The following is a 25,887-nucleotide window of genomic DNA, read 5'->3' as shown; positions in this document are numbered from 1 at the left end:
GGGTACGCCTGGTGTTCTAGTGGTGCTTGAAATGTTTCTTTAGGACATTTAGGCAAGCAGGCACAGGGTTCTATTTTCGGACTGGTGTTTATTTTTTGGGTTATGTTTACGACTTATTCTGTATATTGGCATTTTGGATATCCTGTTATTTATGAGGTTTCTGCTGTTTTTATGTTACGTTATACTTTTTCATGTAATAAAGAAGCACTAATTATGATTCACCTTGTGGATATTACACGGATGACAGTGAGTGCGGACATCGGGATTTTCATATTGGTGTTCTTCAAGAAAGTCAAATTTTGGACAAAACGTGTCTTTCATTATACTAATTGTATATTTAATTTATCCCTCAGATTGCGGCATATTTTGGCCACTCGTTGGCTGTTGTTGATATTAATAATGATGGGTAAGTATGAAATATTGCAAGCTTTTTCTGAATCCAACAATGTATACAGAAGTGTATTACAAGTAATCCAAAAAGAGTAAGAGGCACACTGTGAGAACTATTTCTTTGGCTAGTTCCTAGTTAGGGAACTTTCTGATATTTTGGGTCATCTCACGACGATGTTACGTTGAATTATCTATATTTTATAACAATGTAATATACCTAAAAAAAGAACAGTAGAACACTTTTTGTATCTAAGCAAACAATGAAACACTTTTTCTGGTTTATTCATCGTGGAATTCGTTAGCCCCTCTTGGATTTGGAGAGAACATTAAAATACTTACTTTAAAAGTATATATAAGTTATTTTCCTCATTTGGTCTTTTTATTTTTTGCTGTCAGCAAGGTGAAAGGAACTTTTTGGGAAGAGGGGGTTCTCTTTGATGGGCACAGAACACTATCACAGTATGTTGTATCATGTTCCTGTTTAATACATAGGGTCTGTCTATGTGATCCATTACCGTTCTCATGCAAACACCACCCTGGCAGAACTTGATTGGATATTCCATACAGTGTCAGGGTTAATGTAAAATTTCTCGGAAAATGCAGTGTTTACATTAAAAAGCCTGCAGACACAGGCTGTAGACACCAGAACAACTACATGAAGCTGTAGTTGTTCTGGTGACTATAGTGTCCCTTTATTCTAAGCTTCAGTTGGGATCAGTGAACAGTAACTTTGTGCAGTGTTGGATGAAAAATTTAGTTTAAAAAAAAAAAACACCAAAGTAAAAATGATTACTCTTCGTGCAAAGTTATTTAACAGTGCTCCAACATCTCCAACATCTAACATGTACCTACAGGAAGGATGACGTGCTGGTAGGTGCTCCTCTGTATCTAGAACGTCAGAGAGGCGGAACGCTGCAGGAAGTTGGACGAGTCTATGTTTATCTGCAAAAAGTGACTAAGAAACTTAGCTTTTCAAACTATTTCCTGAGTGGGTCCCATGTTTATGGACAATTTGGCTCCTCCATTGCATCTCTGGGGGATCTGGACCTGGATGGATTTCCAGGTAAAAATATAGTTTTAAAACAGTGTTGTTACAAAGTCGCAGTAAGTTTACTCCTTTACCTGGTAATTATGAAGACTTGAAAATGAATTACAAATTTGAGGCCAGAACAGCTAAACCAGAAAAAAGGAAAAATTGGAAAATATTTATAACTTGGCTTAATTGGTCTAAAGATATGCAATTCCGATATTAGTTTTCTGAATTTCCATTTTAGGGCTCAATTCCAATGTTGTCACAAAGTTATACCAACAAGCCATTACTTGCTAAAGTGCATTTTAATTAACGAGTAGAAACTTTGACCCAACTATAAAATGTGACCATTAGCGACAGGGAATTAGCAACTGCTGTTACTATTAACGACTCCAGTAGAGTATATTGGGAGCTGTTAGCTGCTACTGAATGACTGGCTTCTAAAAGTATTCCAACCTTGTCAATATATATAATATATTTGGAAATATTTCAAAAGTCCCAGTAGATCCTTGTAGATCTCCCCTGCTTTAGAAGAAAACACCATCCTCCTTTCTCCACATACAAAGAATGTTTTCATATTTAACTTAGACAACCCAACTTAAAAAAAAAAATGATGTTGTATTTTTGCAATGCATAGGATTATAACAAACACGCTTGAGGTACCCCAATGGCATTCCTCTGGCCTTGTATCAAGTGTTACAATTTTATAATGGGAACAAGATTATCAGAACATGCTAGGTATTTATGTCTAAGCTCGCTTGTCAATGTAGTTTCGCAAAGAGTGCCAGTGACATTTCGAGATCACTATAATTTAAGGTGATATGATAGAGTTGCTCGACTAAATAGTGACCACCAAAGCTCCACTCAGTGTCACAGTGGTGGAGTGCCGGCCGGGAATAGGCGTCAGAGATATGTACAGGGCTTAATTGGGGACATTGCAGCAACAGGGGAATCCCTCTTGGCCTTTGGTCCAGGTGGGCTTGTTGCGTGAGGCGTAGGTGGTTGGAGGAGGGTTTCGCACGACAGGGGCTCCCTCACCCCATCTCTCGCCCCCCTCCTCTGATTGCTTCTCTGTGCCCAATTTGCCTCCAGAAATGGTTGAGAGTCTCGTCCAGGTGCTTCAGCATTAGGTCTAGCGTAGTGCACCCGTCTTGCTCTGCCGGTTTTTGCTGCGTGTCGCTTTGGGAAGGTACGGCCGCAATCTTGAGGAGGAGTGTTGGAGCACGGTCCCTTGCAGCAGTGGTTGCCAGCAGTCAGCAAGGTAAGTGGAGCTGGTCAGTGGGAACCGGGATGAACCCCACCGGTCCGGGGGGGGGGGGGATGCGGGAAGTGTTTCACAGGGGTCCGAGCTGTAGGTTCAGAACCAGGAGAGCGGCCGCCTTTCTGTGACTCAGCTGCATGTAGGCTGCAAGCCTCGGGTATGTCAATACAGCGTCTTATGGTCCCGAGAAAGGTACCGTCTGGCGCAGCAGCCTCTCCCGGATTTAGACAGTGGAAGCCGCGGTCTGTGTGTGTGGGTTGCTGGGTTAGGCTTCCCGATATTTGTCTCCAGATGTGGGAGCTCGTGCTGAACACATCTGGGCTGCTTGGCTGCTAGACTCCGCCCCCCACAACCACACTTTTTATGTGCTCCTAGCCCCCTACCATCCCTGAACATTGTATCTCCATGTTGACCCTATCACAAATGCTTACCCAAGGCATAACCAAAATATCACAATATCATGGGAACAAACAGCAAATTAATCATAAATCTTTCTTTTATCCATTTTACTCTGAATCTCCAGTTTCATCATCCATTTTTTTTTTTTTTTTTAAACATTCTTTATTTTTCATTTTTCAGAGGTATTTTTCAACAATGCTATACACATTTATCGCATGACTTGTATGACATCAGTTTATAACCAGTCGTTTTTGTGTAGCTGGTTTCCATCTATACTGTTGCATTGGTAGCATGTTGATAGGTTGCAAAGTAGTGAAACCATAGAAAACAATGAAACTTAAATATAAACATAAATATACAGTCAAGTATAAACAAATGTAACCTTTGGTCTCAGGGGTTGGGTGTTGTGTTCACGGGAGGCTTTAGTGGTTCTGTTCTGGGGTTTTGGGTGTCAGCTAGGGTCTGTTGTGGGCTTACCCTATTAGGTTGCGGGTGCAGGCCTTTGTGGGGTGTTCCCTGTATGCTTTGCTGTTGGGTTCCCCCCTCTGGTTTCTATGCTGTTCTATGCTTCTGTTGGCCATTTGTGAGGGCTGTGGCATAGCGAGGTTCGGTTATGTTAGGGCCGGCTCGTTCAGCCACGGGTCCCATATTTTGTAAAAGTGGTGTGACGTTTCATGAACCAGGGCTGAGAGTCTGTCCATTTCAATGGCTTCCCTAGTCTTACGGATAATTGTGGACAATGTGGGGACCTCCGGGGTGCCCCAGAGTTCTGCTATTGCCCTTCTGGTTGCCAGGGCTGTTCTATTTTCTAGTTTGTTTTGGGCTCTGGTTAAGGGTTTCCAGGGTTTGGATAGGAGCCATAGCCATGGGTCTAGAGGGATATCTATGTGGAGTAAGTTGGAGACCAAACGGGCTACCTCTGCCCATAGCGGTGCTAGTTTTGGGCATTGCCACCATTGGTGTATGTATGTTCCCCTTTGTCCACACTGTTTCCAGCAGAGGTCTGTGTCAGTCTTACCCATGCGGTATAGTCGTGCGGGAGTTAGATACCATCTTAGTAATGTTTTGTAGGCCTGCTCCTTGTGGTTGACACAAATAGAGATAGAAACCGTGGCCTCCCATATGTCCTGCCAGTCAGTCGGGTCCTCCGGTGGCCCCAGGTCCCTCTCCCAAGCCGCCACGTAGGCCATTGCTCCTGGGGGATGAGTAGTAATTAGTAAGCTGTAGTTGTCTGTGATCTGGCCCTTGCGGGCTGGGTTGTGTCAAATGGTGTGCGTCTGGTGGTGGCTGCTGTCCTGCTTTCGGGGAGTTCCAGAAAGCTCTTTAGTTGTATGTATCTGAAACAGTTGTGTGTGTTGTATGGTGTGTGTTGTTGGGGGAGATCTTTGTATTGCAGTAGATTTCCTCCTTCAAAGAAGTGGTAGATCCTATAGAGAACATTATATTCATAGTGTGCGAAATCTTTTGGGTTCCATCATCCATTCTTTTAAAGTTGTTGATGACCCATTACCTGCAATGCAGCAGATAATGCAAATCTCATTATAGATGGCATTATAGCTTACCTTTCTTGATGCACTTTTTAAGTGGCAAATTGCATATTCCAGATGTCACATTTGGAACTGTAGTTAATAAAAAAAAATGTAACCTGCCTTGAGGTGCCAGACCGTGTTGTATTTAAGCATACTGATCAAATATTATTCATGCATTCATAAATGTTATGGATCTTGGGGGGGGGGGGGAGGAACTATTTTCTATTTTATAAAAATTGCTTTCTATAGACTAAGACACATAGTTTATTTCATTTGTGTGTAAAGACATGCTGTGAGACTGCTTTTCATTTTATTCTTGAGCTTTGTAGAGAAAGTGGTAAAAAAACAAAAAACTCATGTAAAAAAGACAAAAAATTAATTTGTCTGAAAGAGCTGATTTTGAAAGATTTTTTAAATTAATTTTTCTTTAATTCCCAACAATTTTCACTTTAGCAAATAACCCTGAAAGTCTTCTCTATTATACCACTCATCGTGTCTTCGTATCTTCTTTCCCCCCAGATGTGGCTGTAGGTGCTCCATTTGGTGGTAAATCTGGAGGTGGATGTGTGTACATCTACAGGGGTAAAGATTCTGGTCTATTGTCCAAACCTTCTCAAGTCATAGAGAGCCCTCTTGCCACCCCGTCTAGGTTTGGGTTCTCACTTCGGGGGGGAACAGACATTGATGGAAATGGATACCCAGGTATATGAAATCTATGTATTGAGAAAATATTTATATATAAATGACCTCATCCCTATTTTCATACAGTCTATGTTTTTCTTAGACTTGCTGGTTGGTGCATTTGAAGCTGAGAAGGTGTATGTGTACAGGTATGGTTTATGTATATGCGTTATATAATGCATCTGTATATGTAGAAATATATGAAGCAGTATGTTTGGAAACGCCACGTAGTCTATAATGACTTTAACAAATGAGTTTGTTAAGGAAAATCTCTTAATACATCTTCATAGTACAAGTAGCAGCATGTAGCGGTTCCTTGATCTGTAGAGGGGGTTTCCACTACCAGAGACGTCCTTCTCCCAAGTGTGAGGTGTCACCGCGTTCTGAGTAGTCATCCAAGTTGAGAAGCTCTTACAAGAGCTAGTAGTGATAGCTGTATAGCCGTTCCCTACAATAAGAGACAAGAGTCTGTATTGAGGGTGAAGTAAGACTGGTTTAATGGTAGCCACACTGACCTTTTATGCAGGTCGCCAGGCAAGGTTTACACCCACATGGACCTTGCTGGGGACTGAGACATATAATTATCAACCAATATTAAAAGTGTGATACAATGTGACACTCCCATACAAGACATGCAAACCCTCCCTTCTCCCTGGGTGATAATTGAGTCAACTACTGTCTTAACTCAATTATCTCCATGTGAAAAAGACACATCATTTATATACACTCTGAAAGTACCCCAAAACATATAATATCCACATAACAAGCATATCCCCTGATATTCAAAAATCACCTAGATCGGTTCTGGGGTTCTGGATTTGTATGGAGGTCCATTTCTGACCGACTGCACACGAGGCTCCTGCCCAGAATAGTTCCATGGAATCATGTTGTGCGACCGGTCTCTTTCAAGAGTACCAAACAACTGTCTATAGTGAAAATATCTGTTCGTACCTCCGTTCTCATAGTCCTGGTGGTTTGGGGGATGTTATTACCGAACGCCGTCCTTTTTGTGCATATAACACCAAACATCTGTGGACATGGAAGTCTGTGTTCGTGCCCTCGAGTGTCTGATTCAAGTTCCATACACTCGACGACCAAACACCGCTGACCGCATTCGTATTCCAAGATGCCACGTGTTCGGGCATATGAATGCCGACCACCCAGCGACCGCTTAGAACTTGGGGTGTTTGTGGTTTTAGAGGTGTTAAGAGGGGCCAATAAGTTAAACAAGTGCCACACTCCGCATCTGGGTGGTCGGTTGTTCAGTAGTTCTTTCGTCAGTCGAACGAATAGGCGAAAGGGTAACATAAACTTTAAAAATCCACAATCCACAAGCTGTTTGGAGTTAGATGGGCTCTAGACAACATAACCAACACATCTTGCAGGGTTTATGGTACCGTTTCATGGAAAGTAGTCAAACCTTTTTAATAATAGTTTAAAACTGTCCTGGGTCAATGGGTGCCTCCCTTTATGATAGCAGATATGGAGAAATTTGCACTTCTGCATTACTGATGTTTAGATGGAATCTATTTCCTGAAAGCATCAGTTGAGGCCAAATATGGAAATAAATAATATATCTATTGAGTAAGGGGAATATCCTTCTTACATCACTCACAAATAGAGGCTGGAGTCATAGACAGCAGTGTTTTATAGTTTAGCACTTGGCAACAATATTGATTTGACAATACACTAATTAAGCTAGAGGTAGATAGGTTTCTAGCATTAATTGTCTAAAATGTGAAAGGCAGCTTGAGCATCGAAAAACAGAGTCTCTCCTATCTGGCCACTGATGTTTAATAGAGAAGATAAAATGAGGGAGCAGCGCCTTGAGCTATGATGGAACCGGTCAGAGGCAGTGGGGGATAAACTCCCCATATCTGTTAAACACCTGCAACTTTGAGTAAGAGTTGAGTGAAGACTTCTGCTTCTGATGTCTGACCTTTCATTCAGCTTTTAATCAAGACTCAAAATAAGTAAAGCTACATAGGGTTCAATAAGTTTCTTCACCTATCTTCACACTCAATTCTGGCTTTCATCCAGACTATTCCCTTCCCATTTAATATTTTTATCTCCCACCTTTCTCAGATCTAGACCTGTTGGCCTCCTCCGATCATTTCTACTCCGTCCAACCATTCTTGACCCACATAAGAAACTCTGCTTCAAGAATAATATTCCTGTAAGCTGGTAAGTTTAGAAAGGAGTTGAATGGAATGTACGTTAGTCCACAAACTGCCTTTAACTTCATATTTACTTCTTCAACTGCCTATATCATGTGCTTATGTGTCTTCCATCCATGTAGTTGTTTAAGAGGCACATACTATGGTATATGTGTTGGATATTATTTTACGCATATTATAAAAGCTAAACCTAAATATCTACAAATAGCTAAGGAATAACTGGTCAGAGCAAGCTTTAGCCTAGTGAAATAACACTAAATTTACTTTAATCCTTTTAATTGTTGATTGAGTTACATCTACTTATTGTGTGAGGCAGAAGAAGGCACTAGTAGGTAGGAAACAACACTCCGTACCATCTACCAGTAATACCAGATGTTGCCTTACTTAAAGGAACAGCACTAAAGTTAAAATAAGTTCATCTCTTTTTAACTTTAGAGTCTTCCTATAACATGTTAGATTCAGGACCATTCCTCCTTTTACAATAAAATAAAATCCTGAAGAAAAGGCTTCAAACTTACTTGTAATCCAGTGTGGGGACCAAATATTTGGAAAAGTCGCTTTGCTTAATTTGAAGTCATAAGGATTAATGACATTTACCCAATTCATTGCTTCTCATACAAAAGCGTTCGGGACATATGGTGAATGTGCGTCAAATGTCTTGCTTCGCATTTGGATGCTAATATGAAATGTTGGATGCATATTTATCATGTGATGATAAAACACTAGTGTAGCTCAGGGGTGTACCTAGAGCATTTGGCCTCCTGGGCGAACCCTGTGTTTGGCACCCCTTCCCCTTTCCCTTCCCTTCTCTTAAAAATGTAAAAAAAAAAAAACACCCACAATTTTTTTTCAATGTTTTAAAAAATATTTATTGCACATAAAAATTGTGCACCCCCACATACAAACCATGTACCCACCCTATACATAAAATGTATACTCCCCCTTTATATAAAAACCCTGCACCCCATCACATAAAGTTCATACACCCCCTACACAAACAAACCCTGCACCCACTTTACAAAGTTCATACACATAGAAATTCTGCACCCTAATACACATCAAATTCATACACCAACCCTACACAAAATACCCGTGGACACCCCTTAATACAAAAAACCCTGCCCACCCCCTTAATAAAAAAATAACCTGCACATCTCCCCCACAATTAAAAAAAAAAACTTGCACCCCCCTCAATTTAAAAACAAACAAACCTGCACACCCCGTTAATAAAAAACAAACAAACAAACCTGCAACCCCCCTCCCCACCCTTTACATAAAATTCTATTCTCTAATCACATTTGATAATGCCTCTGCGCTGACCTGCTCTGCTCTGAGCCTCCGCCCACTGGTGCCTCACAGGATGATGGATCCTTCCGCTCCGTGAAGGCGGACAGGCGGCAGCGATGCACGTTGGCGTCACGCTGTGCAAGGCCGCAAAACTCCTCCCCCTGCTCCTCCATATTGCTGCAGTCAATGCAGTATAGTGCTGCCGGGCACAGATGCGGCTCCAAAGGCACAGGGGCATGCACCATACGAATTGATGGGGGGGGTCACTTAAGACCCCGCCCTTCGAGAACTCGCAGCGCCATTTTCCTACCATTGCCAGTGATTGAATGCGTGCAGGTGAAGAGCTAGAGCGTATGTAGCTGATAATGCCATTACATTTTCAGCATTTTCTAGTGGGAAAAGTACGGGCTAATGCAAAGAATCCCATGGGCGATACTAGGCCTGAACTTGACCACCTTCACCTCTCGTCACAACTAGATTATGTAAATTTATTGTAGCATATAATAAGAAATACTATTTTTGACACATATTGTAAATGTCACAAAAAAAGATAAAATAAAAATTACCCAATAGCCGGATTATGTAAAGAATCTGATGGCATTTTTAGGAAGGCAGCTTCCGGAAAATGCCTACAAAATTTTAGAATTGTGTCTGTACATGGGAATTATGCTTACATCAAGTAGACATTAACTATTTGTACTAAACAGGGCTTCGGAGCAGAAAACAAAATAGTGCAGAGAATGTTTTCAGAGCCCTACTCAATGGTTGTTATAATTCATCAATACAGTTTGCCATGCAAAGCTTGCTGTGCTAAATGTGAGAAGTGAGAATGTCACACAATTTGCAGTCTAACTGAGAGATGCAGACGGACAAAATAAATCCCAGGCAAAGACATTTATTATTTTCTATCTGGTAAAACACAATCCTGGATACAAGAAAAAACATCAGTAAACTTTATGGGCAACTTCCCTTTTTCTGGAAGTCCCATTATTGTATTGGATTCAGTTACTGGCTTATTGTGCACTTTTTGATATTCATTTGATTAATGCGCTTTTCTTTTAACCCTTAGTTTTACTCTGGAAGTCTGTGCTGTAGTGACAGGACACAAACTGCCAAAGAAACTGAGTGAGAGCAAAACCCCTTATTACTTTACTTATAGTCACCTTTCCATTAGTAACTTCAGATGCCTGCTTTCACTTTTATTTTCCCTGTTCTTTTCTGGTTAAGTATCTTTGCCCTTGTTATTATTCATATTTTTCCAGCATTCTTTTTTAGTTTCTGATCACTTGTATTTTTTTTGTGTAGACGGTCGACCTCTCTTACATTCTAAATTGTAATAAGCTGGAGTGCATTCCATCAGGGTGTGAAAAATTGGGTTTCTGTGATATTTATTAGATGTTCCCCAAATAAAAACCCAGAATCAGGTTTAAATCACATTGGCGGGAGTATTGGTAATCAAAAGTATCCAACCGTGGATTGTTTGCCACCTATTATTCTCATTGATCCATAAAGTGAACTCATAGTTTGGCAGGACTCATCGAAATCCTGATGAGTCACTAGAGAGATGATCAATGAAGAGAAACTTATATTGGATACAACTAACGGAATACTATAGGGTCAGGAACACAAACATGTATTCCTGACCCTATAGTGAAAACCCACCATTTAGGTGGCTTGCTCCCCCTCCCCCCCTTAACCCCCATCAGAATGGGGTCAAAACTCACCTTATCTTCAGATCTTCAGCTCTCCATGGGTCTGCCGGGCTGGCCCCACCCCTTGGTGACATCATCAAAATGACCAATTTTTTGCCATTCCACTGCTTTCCCATGGTGCCCATGTGGAATGCATTGGATTGGCTAAAATCGGCAAGGGGGCGGAGCCAAACACTGTTTTGGCCGATCAGCACCTCCTCATAGAGATGCATTGAATCAATGCATCTCTATGAGGAAAATTCAGTGTCTCCATGCAGAGCGTGGGGAAGCTGAATGGCAGGGCTGCTTACTGTGCAGCACTGACCCAGGAAGCACCTCCAGTGGCCATCTAAGGAGTGGCTTAGAGGTGTCCCTAGGGCCAATGTAAACACTGTCTTTTCTCTGAAAAGGCAGTGTTTACATGAAAATGCTGTAGTTGTTCTGGTGACTATAGTGTCCCTTTAAGTATCACATTTCATAGGGGCTTACAAAGTAGCAGAGACGAATAGGATACAAAGTATATTTTGGATATAGAGGCATGAACGACCTATCCAGTCAGTAGAGGGCAGATTAGTGATAGTTATACATCATGAGTCATAGAATTGGTTACTAAGTTATCTATAATGGGTCATTGAATCAATTTTAAAAGTGAAATAAGGGTTACTAAGGCAGAGGGCTGCATTTTACATTCTATCAGAGACCACGTATCTTATTTACAGATTTAAAAAAAAATGTCTAATGGATCAGTTGGCTACTTCCCAATGCATCTTCTAGCCTTCCCCCCTTGTTCTCCCTGCACTGCACTGACCGCATTACCTGTCTCCACAAACACTGGTGCTGTCTGGCACTGATTAGCAGGGGGACGCACAAGAGAAAGATGGAGGGCACTTACATGTGTATATCTATGGCAAATACAAAAAGAGAAGTCCTGCGCTTAAGCAGCAAGGACTACAACACACATCAGCCCCAATATATAGTAAAAACCAAAGAAAAGAAAAACGTTACCTGCGCTTTCTCCTTAATCCCTATGTATATTTAGACAAATGGAGGTCATTTAGTTGCTCCAATGGCCACTGGAGGAATGCCTGCCTGCCAACGTCAAGGCAGACCCCCCTAAGCGGGTCCTAACACTGACCCTTCAGCCTGCTTCCTTGAGCTTCTGGCAAAGATATCTCTAATGAGACAGAAAGGGGTATTTTTTATATACACCCCTATACTTATTAACCCTTAATAGGGAACACATGGGATGGATAGCAGCATTGCAACCAGGCTGTGTGATGCAAAGTAAATACAAATACAAAAAGAGAAGTCCTGCGCTTAAGCAGCAAGGACTACAACACACATCAGCCCCAATATATAGTAAAAACCAAAGAAAAGAAAAACGTTACCTGCGCTTTCTCCTTAATCCCTATGTATATTTAGACAAATGGAGGTCATTTAGTTGCTCCAATGGCCACTGGAGGAATGCCCGCCTGCCAACGTCAAGGCAGACCCCCCTGTCTCATTAGAGATATCTTTGCCAGAAGCTCAAGGAAGCAGGCTGAAGGGTCAGTGTTAGGACCCGCTTAGGGGGGTCTGCCTTGACGTTGGCAGGCGGGCATTCCTCCAGTGGCCATTGGAGCAACTAAATGACCTCCATTTGTCTAAATATACATAGGGATTAAGGAGAAAGCGCAGGTAACGTTTTTCTTTTCTTTGGTTTTTACTATATATTGGGGCTGATGTGTGTTGTAGTCCTTGCTGCTTAAGCGCAGGACTTCTCTTTTTGTATTTGTATTTACTTTGCATCACACAGCCTGGTTGCAATGCTGCTATCCATCCCATGTGTTCCCTATTAAGGGTTAATAAGTATAGGGGTGTATATAAAAAATACCCCTTTCTGTCTCATTAGAGATATCTTTGCCAGAAGCTCAAGGAAGCAGGCTGAAGGGTCAGTGTTAGGACCCGCTTAGGGGGGTCTGCCTTGACGTTGGCAGGCGGGCATTCCTCCAGTGGCCATTGGAGCAACTAAATGACCTCCATTTGTCTAAATATACATAGGGATTAAGGAGAAAGCGCAGGTAACGTTTTTCTTTTCTTTGGTTTTTACTATATATTGGGGCTGATGTGTGTTGTAGTCCTTGCTGCTTAAGCGCAGGACTTCTCTTTTTGTATTTGTATTTACTTTGCATCACACAGCCTGGTTGCAATGCTGCTATCCATCCCATGTGTTCCCTATTAAGGGTTAATAAGTATAGGGGTGTATATAAAAAATACCCCTTTCTGTCTCATTAGAGATATCTTTGCCAGAAGCTCAAGGAAGCAGGCTGAAGGGTCAGTGTTAGGACCCGCTTAGGGGGGTCTGCCTTGACGTTGGCAGGCGGGCATTCCTCCAGTGGCCATTGGAGCAACTAAATGACCTCCATTTGTCTAAATATACATAGGGATTAAGGAGAAAGCGCAGGTAACGTTTTTCTTTTCTTTGGTTTTTACTATCTATGGCACAACACTAACTTCTCTCTGTCCACAACAAAGAAATATGTTTATGATGGCCACCGGAGTTTCAGAGCCCCTAAATGTATCTCTTTGTTTTTATGTGTAAACAAGTTAGTGTTTTAGGTACATGATTGTAAATGTTACTAATTATATAAAAATATATTTATGTTTGTGCCCAGTTATGTATGTACATATTTGACCTGTATGATTGGTTCGTAGTGTGTGAATAACTGGCTTTGTGAATTATGTGAATGACTTGGTATGTGTGTGTGTATGTGTTTGATTTGTTACGTATGTGTATGCCTGACAAAATGTGTGAGTGAGGCAATAGTGTATGTATTTGTGTATGTGAGCAGCTACTTGTTTATGCATGTACATGATTATTTGAGTTCCTTAAGTATATATATTTTTAAAAGGAAATATGAATTGAATGTGTATGTTGTGTCTCTCACTGTTGTTGTGTCTCTCACTGTCGTTGTGTCTCTCATTGTTTCTTTGTCTCTCATTTTAGTACATTGATCCTAGCTACAAGATAAGGAACTGGAGAGTTTACTCTAACAGTAGTAGATAAATGCTTTTCTATGAACATCTTGGAGTAATCTATGTATCTTTGTGCTTAGCTGTTCATGTTTATTCTCCATTGTAGACCTCTCCACTGAGATCCACCTCGACAGTCAGAATAGATTTTCATCCAGGACCCTCTTCCTAGACTCTTCACAGCCAAAGAAAACTGTTTTCATTTTACTACAGAGCAACTCTTTGATAGCCTGCACAAATTTTACTGCCTACCTTCAGGTATAAAGCCTTATTTACATACATATTGTTAGTTACTAGCCATGGTCATTGATATGAACGGAACATCAAAGCCTACCAGCAGAAATGCCTCCAATACACACACAATATCGTTTAGACACAATATCAATTTCTAACAAATATTAATTGAGCATTATTCACAGCAAAAGTGGTAACGCTGGACATTTCACTTGTCTTACTCAAACCATACTCAACCAGAATGAGCTGAAAAACCTGTTGGTTTTAGTGCTTTTTCTATAAAGAGAAAAAAATGTAAAAGGTCCCACCAGGGGAAAGATCATTTTTTGGTCCATTGTAATGCAATATACCTTTATTTCTGAAATTATTTGCTGCATGTTAAATGAGGGCACACTGAAGCTCTACATCTTAGTATTCCCTACATCAGGGGTGCCCAAAAGGTAGATCCCCAGATGTTTTAGAACAACAGCTTCTATGATGCTTTGTCATTCTAAAGGCATGCAAAGCATCATGGGATTTGCAGTACTACAACATTTGGGGATCTCCCTTTTGGGCACCCCTGCCCTACATATTGTATACTCACTTGTAGCATGTTAATTAATGTAACTTGGATATCATTTTGAATGTTACTTTTGAAACAAACCCTGCTTCTTCTGCCACATCCCTGAATGGACTTAGAGAGTAAACAGGTCCATCTATCTGCAAGTATAATACGATCTTTACATACTAAACATCACTGTCTGCCTTCTGGTATAATGCTTTATTGACAACCAGAGTTATCAGTGGATAACATTTTCTCTCTCCTGCAGGACGAATCCGAGTTCCAAGACAAATTTAGTCCTATAGTTGTGAGTGTGAACTTCAGTCTCATCAGTGATTCCACAGCTGATATTCTACAGCCTGTACTATATGGGAAGATGTTCCTACAGACCCAGGTGAGGCAGGGTTACAATTTGAGGACAAAGTTAAAACAGCATACGTTTCGAGCAGCAGCCCTTTCTCAATTCTAATGTCCTGGACATTAGTATTGAGAAAGGGCTGCTGCTCGAAACATTTGCTGTTTTAACTTTGTCCTCAAATACATTCTGGTAGCACCTGGGTGTGGACACCTATACTGGATGCGCAGGACTCATGTTTGTTTTTTAGTTCCACTGTGAAGTATGGTGGTGGCTCACTGATGTTTTGAGGGGGTGTGAGCTCTAAAGGCATGGGGAATCTTGAGAAAATTGATGGCAAGATGAATGCAGCATGTTATCAGAAAATGCATTATTCTGCACAAAGGCTACGCATGGGAAGCTTTTGGACTTTCCAGCATGGCAATGACTCTAAACACATGGCCAAGTTGACCCTCCAATAGTTACAGCAGAAAATGGTGATGGTTCTGGAGTGGTCATCAATCTCCTGACCTTAATATCATCAAGCCACTCTGGAGAGACCTCAAACATGTGGTTCATGCAAGATGACCAAAGACTTTGCATGACCTGGAGGCATTTTGCCAAGACGAATGGGCAACTATAATGACGGGCCTCATAGACAACTATTACTAAAGACTTCACGCTGTGATTGATGCCAAAGGGGGCAATACCCAGTATTAAGAACTAAGGGTATGTAGATTTCTGAACAGGAGTCATTTCATTTTTTTCTTTGGTGCCATGTTTTGGTTTATGATTGTGCCATACTGTTATAACCTACAGTTGAATATGAATCCCATAAGAAATAAAAGAAATGTGTTTTGCCTGCTCACTCATGCTTTTTTTGGTGCATATGGTACATATATTACCAATTCTCCAAGGGTATGCAGTTTTGTTTAGCACAACTGTATATAAGGGGATATGCTTTCAATAGCAAACCAGTTCTTATTTACCCTTCACTAAGTCTCGGCTAGTTTTGGGGTAAGACAGCTATACACTCTGCAGTAGAGCTTAATCACCTTGGAGTTGTATGACACGTCATATAAATGTACATTTTAACAAGAGAAATCTAAATGTTTCCTTCCGGTAAAATATTGTATAATCAATAAATAATGCAATAACACTTTTGCTTTTCCCCTATAGAGTCACATCCTCATGATCTGTAATGGACGTGATACCTGTACTCCTGATTTGCATCTCAATGCCTCTTGGTGAGTGTTACCCCCTTTCTAACTCAGGACGCAACTAACGCTCTCGTTATTTACTGCCTTGATTATGGTAACCCTTTGCTTGTTGGCCTGAAAAGTACCCAGATTGCCCCTCTGTAGTCTGTAATGAACGTCTCTACCAGATTCATCTACCTTACAAGCAACTCTCACACCTCAATGCTCTGTTAGTCTCTACATTGGCTTCCTGTTCCTTTTAGGATACGGTTCAAAATGCTTTTGCTTACTTTAAAGCTCTCCATAACTCTGCCCCTGCTTACATCTCCTCACTCCATAACAGATACGCTCCAGCCTGGCTTCTTTGCTCTGGCAAATGTTACAATGATTCTAGATTCCTGGTAGAATTGTTATGGCAATGTAAACACATGTTCATTGTGTTCTGGTAGAGTTGCTATGGAAGTACCAACATATTTATTGTGTCCTTGCAGAGTTTCTATGGGAGCATCAACAATGTATATAGTAAACTAGTATAGTCACTATGAAAACCAACCAACCAACCACATTTGTTCATAGTGTCCTGATGGGTTTCTATGGCAATACAATCCCTATTTAAAGTTTCTTGGTAGAATTGCTATGGCAACACCAACACATATCCATAGACATATCCCTGGTAAAGTTGCTATGGTAACACACTAACAATGTGTATAGTGTTCTTGTGGAGCTGTGGTTGCAAAGTGTTTATTATGTCCTGTAAAATTTATATGGTGACACCAATAAGTGTTTATAGAGTCCTGGCAGAGTGGCTGTGGAGACACCATTGTGTGTATTTAGTGTCCTGGTAAAGTTGCTGTAATCACCAGTGTTTATAATCTCCTGATAAAGTTACTATGGAAGCACTAACATGTTTATTGTGTACAATGCTTTGATAATATCCTGAAAGAGATGCTATGACAACACCGTCAATACTTATAGGGTCCCAATATACACTTATTATATTGATTCCAATACATGTCAATAGAGTTGTTATGGAAACACCAACACTTGTTCATTGTGATTTGGAAAGGTTGTTGTGAAATAATCAACATGTTTACAGTATCCTGGAAAAGATGCTATGGCAACACAAATACCTATAGTGTCCTAGCAGAGTAGCTGTGGAAGCACCAACATGTTTACAATGTCCTGGTGGAATTTCTAGACAATACCTACTAATGATGGTATCCTGGAAGAGAATGAGACACCATGGAAGCATCAGTTTGTTGTAGTGTTATTCTGGTTACAACTGCAATGTTTTTATAGAGTTTCTGAAGAGTTATTGTACCAACACACCTATGTTTATAGTGTTCTGGTACAGTTGTTATGGCAACACCAACAAATGTTGATAGTTCCTTGGTAGAGTTGCTATGGCAACTACAATATTGTTCATAGTCTACTGGTAAAGTAGCTTTGGGAACACCACCAATGTGTCTAGTTTCCTGAGTTACTATGGCAACAACAATATTTGTCTAAAAAGTCCTAATAGAGTTACTATGGGAACACACATATTTATGCTGTGTTTCTAGAAATAGTGTCCAGGAAGAGTTGCTATAGGAACACAAGCAATGTTAATAGCAATTCTATGGGAACAGTAACATCTTTATCAGGAAGAGTTGCTAGGACAACAAAAACAATGTTTATGGTTTCCTCGAAGAGATACCATGGGAACAAAAACAATGTTGATGGTGCCTTGGTAGAGCCCCTGAGGAAAAGCACAATGTTTATAGTGGCCCAATGCTATGGCAACACAAACACTATTTTTAGTTTCCTAGTAGATTTCCTATTGCAACACAACAGTGCTTATAGTGTTCTGTAGACGCATTTTGATTAAATAAACACACGGTCATAATGTATTAGTTTCTATGGCAACAAAAAAATGCTTATTCTTTTTTGGTAGTGTTGCTATTGCAGCACCAACAGTGTTTATAGTGTTCTGTAGAGTTGAAGAATTGCAATGAAGTACCAATATTGTTTAAGGAGCCACTTATGCAAGTCAGAAAATTTCAGTTCATCCGAACCATTTTAGTAGATTTTTTGGGGGTATATTTTGTTATCCAGCTCAGCCAAATTGTGTCAAGCTGGTTAAGGCCCCGGGGAGATAGCGCAGCTAAGCGGACAAGGGCACATGTAGGAGTGTGGGGATAGATGCATGGGATTGGTTGGGAAGAGTCTGTGGGTGTGTTTATGTTCTGTGTAAGACAGTGTGGGGGAGGTCTTACCTCAGTGCCACTTGGGATTCGGGCCAGCAAACAGCTTCCCTCCGCCCACCCTATTAGTATATTTAGTCACAGCTAGCCGGGGGTATGTCCTTGCCAATTGAGTTTGAGGTTACGTTTAAGTATATGGAACGAGATGAACAAGTTTTTAAGATCTCAAACCTCCCCTGCTCCAAAGGTTAAACTTTAGGTTGCCTGAGGTCTCGTGCCCATCGAGCGTGGATAAGGTCGGCTGATGGCAGGCATTGGAAGGATTTTTTATGACGAGGGGGGAGGTGAGAGGGAGTGGTGATTAGGAACCACTCCATTGGTTTTTATTGGCAAGGACGGTTGGGTCACTGTATAACACTATGGGTGGAGTTATATATGTATATATGTTAATTTATGCTTATTTATGTCTAATGTTTTGGTTACAGAAAAGAAGAGATTTAATAAATAAAGTTATGGATGTGTTATGCAGTAATTTATTTGTGATAATAAATGCTGTGGCCTGTTTCATCCATACTAAGTGGTCTGTCGTTACTGGGGGGTTAAATGGGGTTAGATTTTGTTCTAGGCTGCATCGCGATTCCCCACTACGTACATACATGACTGCGTTGATATGCAAAAACAGCTACTATATTGCCTGGACTAATCGCTACAAAATATATATTTTTTCCATTCCAATTCTAAATTGCCAAAATTAGGTTTTGTTTAATAATTAGATATATATTATATTATATTGTATAACTACTTTAAAAAATAAAAATAGGACATGAGAGAATTTACTTTTCCAATTATTGCAATCTTGTATTAATGAATGATGGGGAGCAAGAATAATGTCAAGTTGAAAATTGGGGGTTTATCCAAAATTGAAAGGAAAATGTCAGTGGATAACTGACCCCTTAGCAAAGGTCATTTAATTGAATAAAGAGGATTTAAAAAAAAAATGAAGGTGGAATGAGTGCGTTTCAATTGGTCACTTACTTTTTCCATTCACTCTTTGAAAGATCACCGATTTTCAAATTAAATGAATCTTGCTGCTGTTCCCCCTTTTTTTCATTTTTTTTTCATTTTAGAGGTTTCTCCTTGTCTAACTAAAGCGTGAGGTCCTGCTTCCTCTGCAGATGCAGTTTGTTTAAACACGTTCGTTCGGTAATACGAACGGTGGCTACACAGGGGAAATACTTTCTTTAACAAGCATTTTGCGATTAACAGCCAGGGGTGGTCGGTTGTTAAAAGATGCAAAACCATGGACCACACAGATGGGGGTTCAGTAAACTAACGGGGGGTACAGACAGACGAACAAAGGGAATGAAAAAGGGTATTACAAACATTTATTCTGCTACACAGTTGTCAGAAGCTGATGATAGGGCACTATTTTCCCAAGTGTTACAGATTGGATGTGTGTGAAAGCTTTGAAATACTCAGAATGGAAATGAGTGGGTCGTCAATCTCCCATGCACACTTTTTCCTTAAAAAGAAGTGGCCGTCCTTCAGCATGAAGAAAGCAGTGCCCTAGCAGCTTCTCCCAACTATGTCTGTGAAGGTAACAGGCATCGCAAGACTCTAGCAGGGCTACACCACAAAGAAAGACATTTTTAAAAAAGGCGGAGGAGCAGCAGCATGAATAATTAAATTTTAATTTTTAATTAAAATTTTAGATAAACACTATGGCACCTGAGGAATACAGCAAATTCTGGGTGAAAACTCACCTTACCCTGCTTGCAACATCCTGGAAGTCCGTGGTACAAGGTCCTGGAGTGTCCCGGTGCAGCTGGAGCACCCAATCTCGTGTGATTCTGGGTCCTGGTGAGATGCTCTGGGACGTAGGGACTGAGGCCTACCCGGTAGGGGAGTGGGGCGGACGGCCGCTGCCTCCCTTTCTGCCCCAGCGGACACTAAACTACAGCATACCTGATGCCCCGCCGGCCCCGTTCACCCCCCCCATGGACCGGCGGGAGTTATCCCGGTCCCCACCAGGCCAGTTATCACCTATGCAGCCCAACTGGGCAGATCAACTCCAAAAGCAAAATACTGCAACGCGGCCTCACCAAAATGGCCGGCGGCGGCACAGCGATTCCACTAGCTACCAAGGATGAACCCTCTGTGGTGCGCTGCACCATTGCCCGTGAACCTCACAATCTGAGCTGACATCGTGGGGATTTCCACATTGCCCTCGACCTCCACTGTGAACACTCCTGGAGTGAGATTAAAGACAGGAAAGAACCACAGTGGTCTATAATTCCTCTACTTACCCACACTGCAGCTGCAATCCCTAGGAGCAGACACGGTGTCTGCCTTACATGAGTGCGCCTCACCAACGCTTCCCAAACCGACGCCAGCAACCAGCACTGGAAGTGATCTCAGGGAAATCATCCCCAGACGCCGACTCCATTTTACTGCAGCCCGCACCTGGACAATGTCACTTGGAAAACGCCGCGCCTAAACCTGTTCAACAACCGGGAAGCCTGTTAATACCATTCGGCAGACACTGCGCCCCTTGGCGGGACTTTGGGAATCAGCGGGCCACTTGGGTGCACTACAGGGACTTACCTCTTGTCTTGGAATAGGCTGCCTTTCTTATCTTCCGCATCGTCAGAACCGGCGGCGACCTCAATTTAAAACGACAGGCAACACCTAAGGCACGCATTGTGTTTATACCAATGATAGCCTCATCAGTTGTCACTTGGGCTGCATTTACTTATAAGCATGTATCTCCTCAGTTAATGTTCACGTAGAGTATTAGTTCTAGTTTATTTTCATGCCTTTTGCTGACTGCTTAATATGTGACATCATAACTGGTGGTACCCTATCCTACCTTCATAACTATGTTGACTAAGCTTATGACCTAAAAACTCAATAGAAATGTCAGTATGTTTATCTGTATTAGTATCTCATGTGTCGTAACTTATCACTGACAAATTAGACTAACTCTTGATGAAACCATACAACTTTAAAATACTGCTGTGAAACAGACATGTGAAGCTCTTTACTGGTTGATGTGTTCTGTTGATACTATTTGCAATGTCTATGTTTATATGTGAAACCTGCAAAGCACTACAAAAATAAAGAATTACAAAAATGTTTTAGATAAAGCGGGTGAACAAAGGGATGACCACCACCAAACTTCAAAACTCTTTTTTATACAAAGAATAAAAAAAATCAAGAACTGACGCAGTTAGTATAGACAGGGTTAATTGTGCAGTAGACTGCAGCCACACACTGTAAACATAACGGAGGTAATAAAAGCTTGCAATTTACAAAACACAAGCAGTGGCACTGAAGCACACTACCAATTAAATCCATCTCTTACCAGAAATAGAAACAAAAAAAATCACAAATCAGTAAAACAATTCTAAATCTGTGAGTCAAAGTTGGTGTGAGTGGTATTGGTAGTAGCAGCTAGCAAGATTAACTTTTCCTTTTCTGGTTTTTCTTTTCTAATTCACCGGGTGCAACTGTTCCAGTCCAACTTGCCTCTTTCGACTACTGGTACTGTCCTCACACCAGCCCCTTGCTCTGCCTTGCGGTGGAGGTAACGGTGGTGGCAGGTTGTAACAACTGCGCAGAATCACATACTGCACCAGTGGACCTGCTGCCTGCCCTCTTACTTTCTTGTTCTGCTTCTTAACAAAGACTTGTGGAAGCTTTGCAGATGTTGCTCATACCAGCACTAGTGAGATGGCCCTTCATTCAGAATTTGCACTTTGCAAGTCGGCCTTCTTCTGCATGCGCTGAATATGTGGGTAGATTTGCATCAATTTCAGTGAAAAGTTGTCACAACACTAGCCTGTACACTAGCACTTTGTTGATGAATGCTAATGGAATATCGATGGTATCAGTAGTGGTGATGATGATGGTGGTAGTGCAGGTAGTAGTGCTGGTGATGACAGTGGGTGAGCTACTTGTGCTAGAGGTAGTAGGTGCAGCTGACATCTCAACTGTCTCAGTTGGATGAGTGCCGTGACACTCCATACAGTCTGCTTCCTAAACATTTGCCAGGACCCTGGAACCCTTCAGTCCCAGTCACCAAAGCTAGGCAGGGATCGTCCTCTCTGCCTATTCCTCTACAGCCTTCCTTCCAGGCAGGTATTGCACCCTCTGCCTATTTCTCTGCAGCCTTCCTTCCAGGCAGGTATGCACCTCTGCGGGCAATGTGATATCTCCTGTCTTTATAAAGAGACTTGCTTCTCTCATGCCTAGCTCTCTTTTTAATTTGCCACCAGGCTAGAGGGATCGTGCAGCCAGCCAGCAGGTCTGAGGAATCTGTGACTGGGATCCACTCAGGACACACATTTCCAAAAAAGAACTAACATACAAAACTGTATTTTGAACTAGGACTAGCCTTTGGGGACTAGTCCTTAAACATGTGGAGACAACCATACAAAATATATATATACCGGTGTGTGTATATATATATATATATATATATATATATATATATATAAAACATTGAAGAACGAGCAATTATAAATAATACATGAACTACATAGCACATATAATATTTTCCAACAGAAAAAGAAAAAATATATTAATTTAATCCCGTATTTGATTGTCCTATTGTCCTAATTTGCATAACAGCATTATGGAAATGTCCACACTTCTAGACAAAAAGAAAGGGAATACCGCACTCTTACTGAGAATCCTGGTGCTGGTTCAGGAAAGGGGGAAAACCAGGGAGTGTGACTTTAGCTCTTAAAGGGATTCTTCAGTGCCAGGAAAACAAACCCATTTTGAGAATCCTGGAGTGCCCCCCTCCCTACCATCCCCCACCCCATGTCGCTGAAGGGTTAAACCCCTTCAGCTCCTTACTTGAATCAAGCGCCGATGTCCCTCGGTGCTGGGTCAGGCTCCACCCACGCTCCTCCCCTGCTGACGTCAGCCAGGGGGGGAGACCTAATGCTTTCCTATGGGGAAAATCTGACGCTGGAGGTCTCGCACATGTATGAATTGTTAATATAGGGGAAAAAAGTTAAATAAACAGCAACTATATCTTAAAACAATCAAAGGATTGGTTGTCTAAATCTCTGTCTCATAAATATTATATTTTTTATGTACACACCGCAGAAAGTTTTTTAAAAGGTGCTAGTATCACTAATCTCCTTGAGATATGCCATATACAATATTTAATTAATAAAATATATATAATAATGCAGAAGACTCTTTAAAGGAACACTATAGTCACCTAAATTACTTTGGCTAAATAAAGCAGTTTTAGTGTATAGATCATTCCCTGCAATTTTATAGCATGACAGGAGGCTTCATATTTGCTTAGTCTCTCTTTACTAGAACTCCACAGCAGCACATTAACATAGAGAGATAAACACCAAAGACAAAAACATAAGATATCTATATAAGGCACCTCCTAAGCCACCATTTCCTCTTTCTTTGCTGCTCCGCAGAACAGTACAGGTCAGAGTACCACTGCCTCCTGTATTATATGGGGGCTGTGTGTTTATTGCCTATTTATTTGGGCTACTTATTGCTGTGTTTTTTCTTACAGTTCTTCTATTTCTTCTATTGCTTGTGCAGTTTTTCCTATTTGGCAGTTTTCTTTCTTTCTGCCGTTTTTTTTTTTTTCTCCCCCCTTTACTTCAGGTGTCTGCCTTTTATGTTTCCTCATTTTAGTCGTTTCTCCTATGATTTCTTTATGTCCTGTATGTTTTTTTTCCCTTATCTGGTTTGCTTTGTGGCTGGTCGCCGGGAAGCGGTCGTCCGACCGCCTCCCGTGCCGACCGCCGGGGCCGCGGAGAAAGACTCCGGCGGCCCCATGTGTGGATTCCCGCCCGCCGGCTTTTGCCGCCGAGCGGGACTCGTCTCTTACCTCCCTGTCCTGCTCGCGTCGCCGCTCGCGTTTTGCTCTCCAGCGGTCGGCGTGGAGCGGGTACAGGGAGCCTCACCTACCAGAGAGCTTCTGCTCTCGAGCGCATTTCCCCGCGACCACGTGGTCGGACCCGGGGTGCGCGGCTCTGGGCTGGGCATACTGCAGGGTTTTTCTCCCAGCGCTTAAAGGCGCACAACCCTTCTTTACTCCTATGTTTGGGCTGCCCAACCCTTTGCCCCATCCCCTGGTGGGGGTATATTTTCCACTTTCTTTCGATCAGTGGGGGGTTAGCTCAGTAGGGACAATATCATTATCCCACATGGTGGTTTCCCTAGGGGTCCCTGGTTCAGACCGGGGTGCCCCCTTTCAGGTACCATTCCTGGGTTTTTTTGTGCATGTTTCTCCTATACCAGCGCATGTTGCGCTGTACTACATATTGCCCACATCACTGCTCACTGCAGTTTTTCTGCAGCATGTAACTTTCTGTGCCTCTCCCTACTTCTCCTACTACCTGCTGCCTGGATTGCTCTAGGATTGTTTGCTACAGTGAATTCACATGCACCCTACATGGGGCCCTACACCCACCAACCTGGTTCTTTTCTGGGGATCCTGTTTCAACTGTACCCTACACGACCTAGTGACCAAGTTATTTCTGTATGCCTCCTTGAAGGATTTCCTGCCTCCATGAACCACTGGGCCGGTGCCACCAGTGCCCATATATTGGCCGGCTTTGTCCGTGCCCCTATGATTGGCCTGCTCTGTCAGTGCCCCTTGATTGGCCAGCTTTGTCTGTGCCCCATGATTTGGCCTGCGTTGTCTGTGCCATATTACGCATGATTCTGGCCTGGCGGCTCCATTCCCGGACCCCTGTTATTGAGCCTGCATGCGTTAAGACTTGCCTCTGCCAATTATAGGGGTGCGGCCCCTACTGCCTGCTAGGGATACCTGTTATCTATCTCCTCAGGTATCACCTACAATCATCTCGGACATTATGGAGGCCTCTGCACAGGAGCAGATGTTGCAGGCATAGATTAGTGCGGCGGTGTCCGCCACTGTGGAGAAAGCCCTGGCTAGGGCCCTCCCGCAATGACGACCGGACAGGGGTGCGAGGGGATCCCCCTGCTTGGCAGACGACTCGGCTGAGTCAGACTCTCACGAAAGAGAGCAGGCAAGTGCGCACATGCGCTATTGGAAGGGTGAAGGCCCTGAACCACGCTCCCGGAAGGACAAGGCTCCGGCGAGGCGACATGGTTCGAGGTTATCGAACCTCACCGGCCAGGCGCCGCCGCCTTTCGGGCGCAGGGGAGGTGGCCTTTTAACCCCCCTACATTGGCCTGCCGTAGGAGTGGCGGACAGTCCAGTCTCCCTCGGATGAGGGAGATGTTTGGGATGAGGACTGTGGGGAGGGTCCCGGTTGGCGCCGTGAGGATGAAGACGCGTCGGCGACAGAGGCCCCCACGGCGATGCTGGGGGACGATATCTATTGGACGCTACAGGAGACCCTCTGTTTAACCCTCGGTCTATCAGACGCCACAGACCCTCGGAGGGTCACTACCCGGACACTCGGCACATTTCGTGCACTACTGGATCCGTAGATCCCTTAAGGGGAGGCCCGCGAGAAGCTGTGGGCGGACTACCCCAGGCCCATCTTGCCGGACGAGGTGGCAGCGGCCCCGGATTTTTTGTCCCCTGGTGGCCTCGTACTTGAATCCTGTGGGTCGGGACCCCGGGTAAGCCTCCGCTAAGCGCAGGATAAACGACGGGATATGCTGGGTCCCCTGCGCAGGATGTTGGTCCTGGCGGATGAGGTCTACATGGTGGGTATGAACCTAGACCCGGCCATCATGCGGGATTGGGCACTACGCCCCATGTGCCTTCTAGGCGATGCTATGCGGTTCTGCACCGTACGCAGGTACACGGCTCTGTTCCGTATGGACGCCAAACTATCGGAGCTAGGATCTAAAGAATTGGGCCCCTCTGGCATAAGACCTACTGTTCGGGGCACCAGTCATTAGGGAGCTACAGGAACGCATCAATTTATTTGCTTCTCTGGATAAGGCACAG

At 42.6% G+C, this 25,887-nt stretch overlaps 1 protein-coding gene across 1 annotated transcript in view; it reads left to right on the top strand.

The window, feature by feature from the left end:
* Positions 1-213: 213 nt before the first annotated feature.
* LOC134566187 (integrin alpha-IIb-like) overlaps positions 214-25,887 on the top strand; it is a 55,183-nt gene continuing 29,509 nt past the window's right edge. Inside the window, exons 1-10 of the mRNA XM_063425892.1 lie at positions 214-246; positions 354-406; positions 1,245-1,453; positions 5,129-5,311; positions 5,394-5,439; positions 7,376-7,474; positions 9,824-9,879; positions 13,567-13,715; positions 14,501-14,626; positions 15,746-15,813. Coding sequence (XP_063281962.1) covers positions 214-246; positions 354-406; positions 1,245-1,453; positions 5,129-5,311; positions 5,394-5,439; positions 7,376-7,474; positions 9,824-9,879; positions 13,567-13,715; positions 14,501-14,626; positions 15,746-15,813 — 1,022 coding nt within the window. The remainder of the gene's footprint in view (positions 247-353; positions 407-1,244; positions 1,454-5,128; positions 5,312-5,393; positions 5,440-7,375; positions 7,475-9,823; positions 9,880-13,566; positions 13,716-14,500; positions 14,627-15,745; positions 15,814-25,887) is intronic.

The sequence above is a fragment of the Pelobates fuscus genome, chromosome 6 (genome assembly GCF_036172605.1).
Source record: "Pelobates fuscus isolate aPelFus1 chromosome 6, aPelFus1.pri, whole genome shotgun sequence".
Classification (NCBI taxonomy): Eukaryota; Metazoa; Chordata; class Amphibia; order Anura; family Pelobatidae; genus Pelobates; species Pelobates fuscus.
This window is presented reverse-complemented; position numbering and strand designations above follow the sequence as displayed.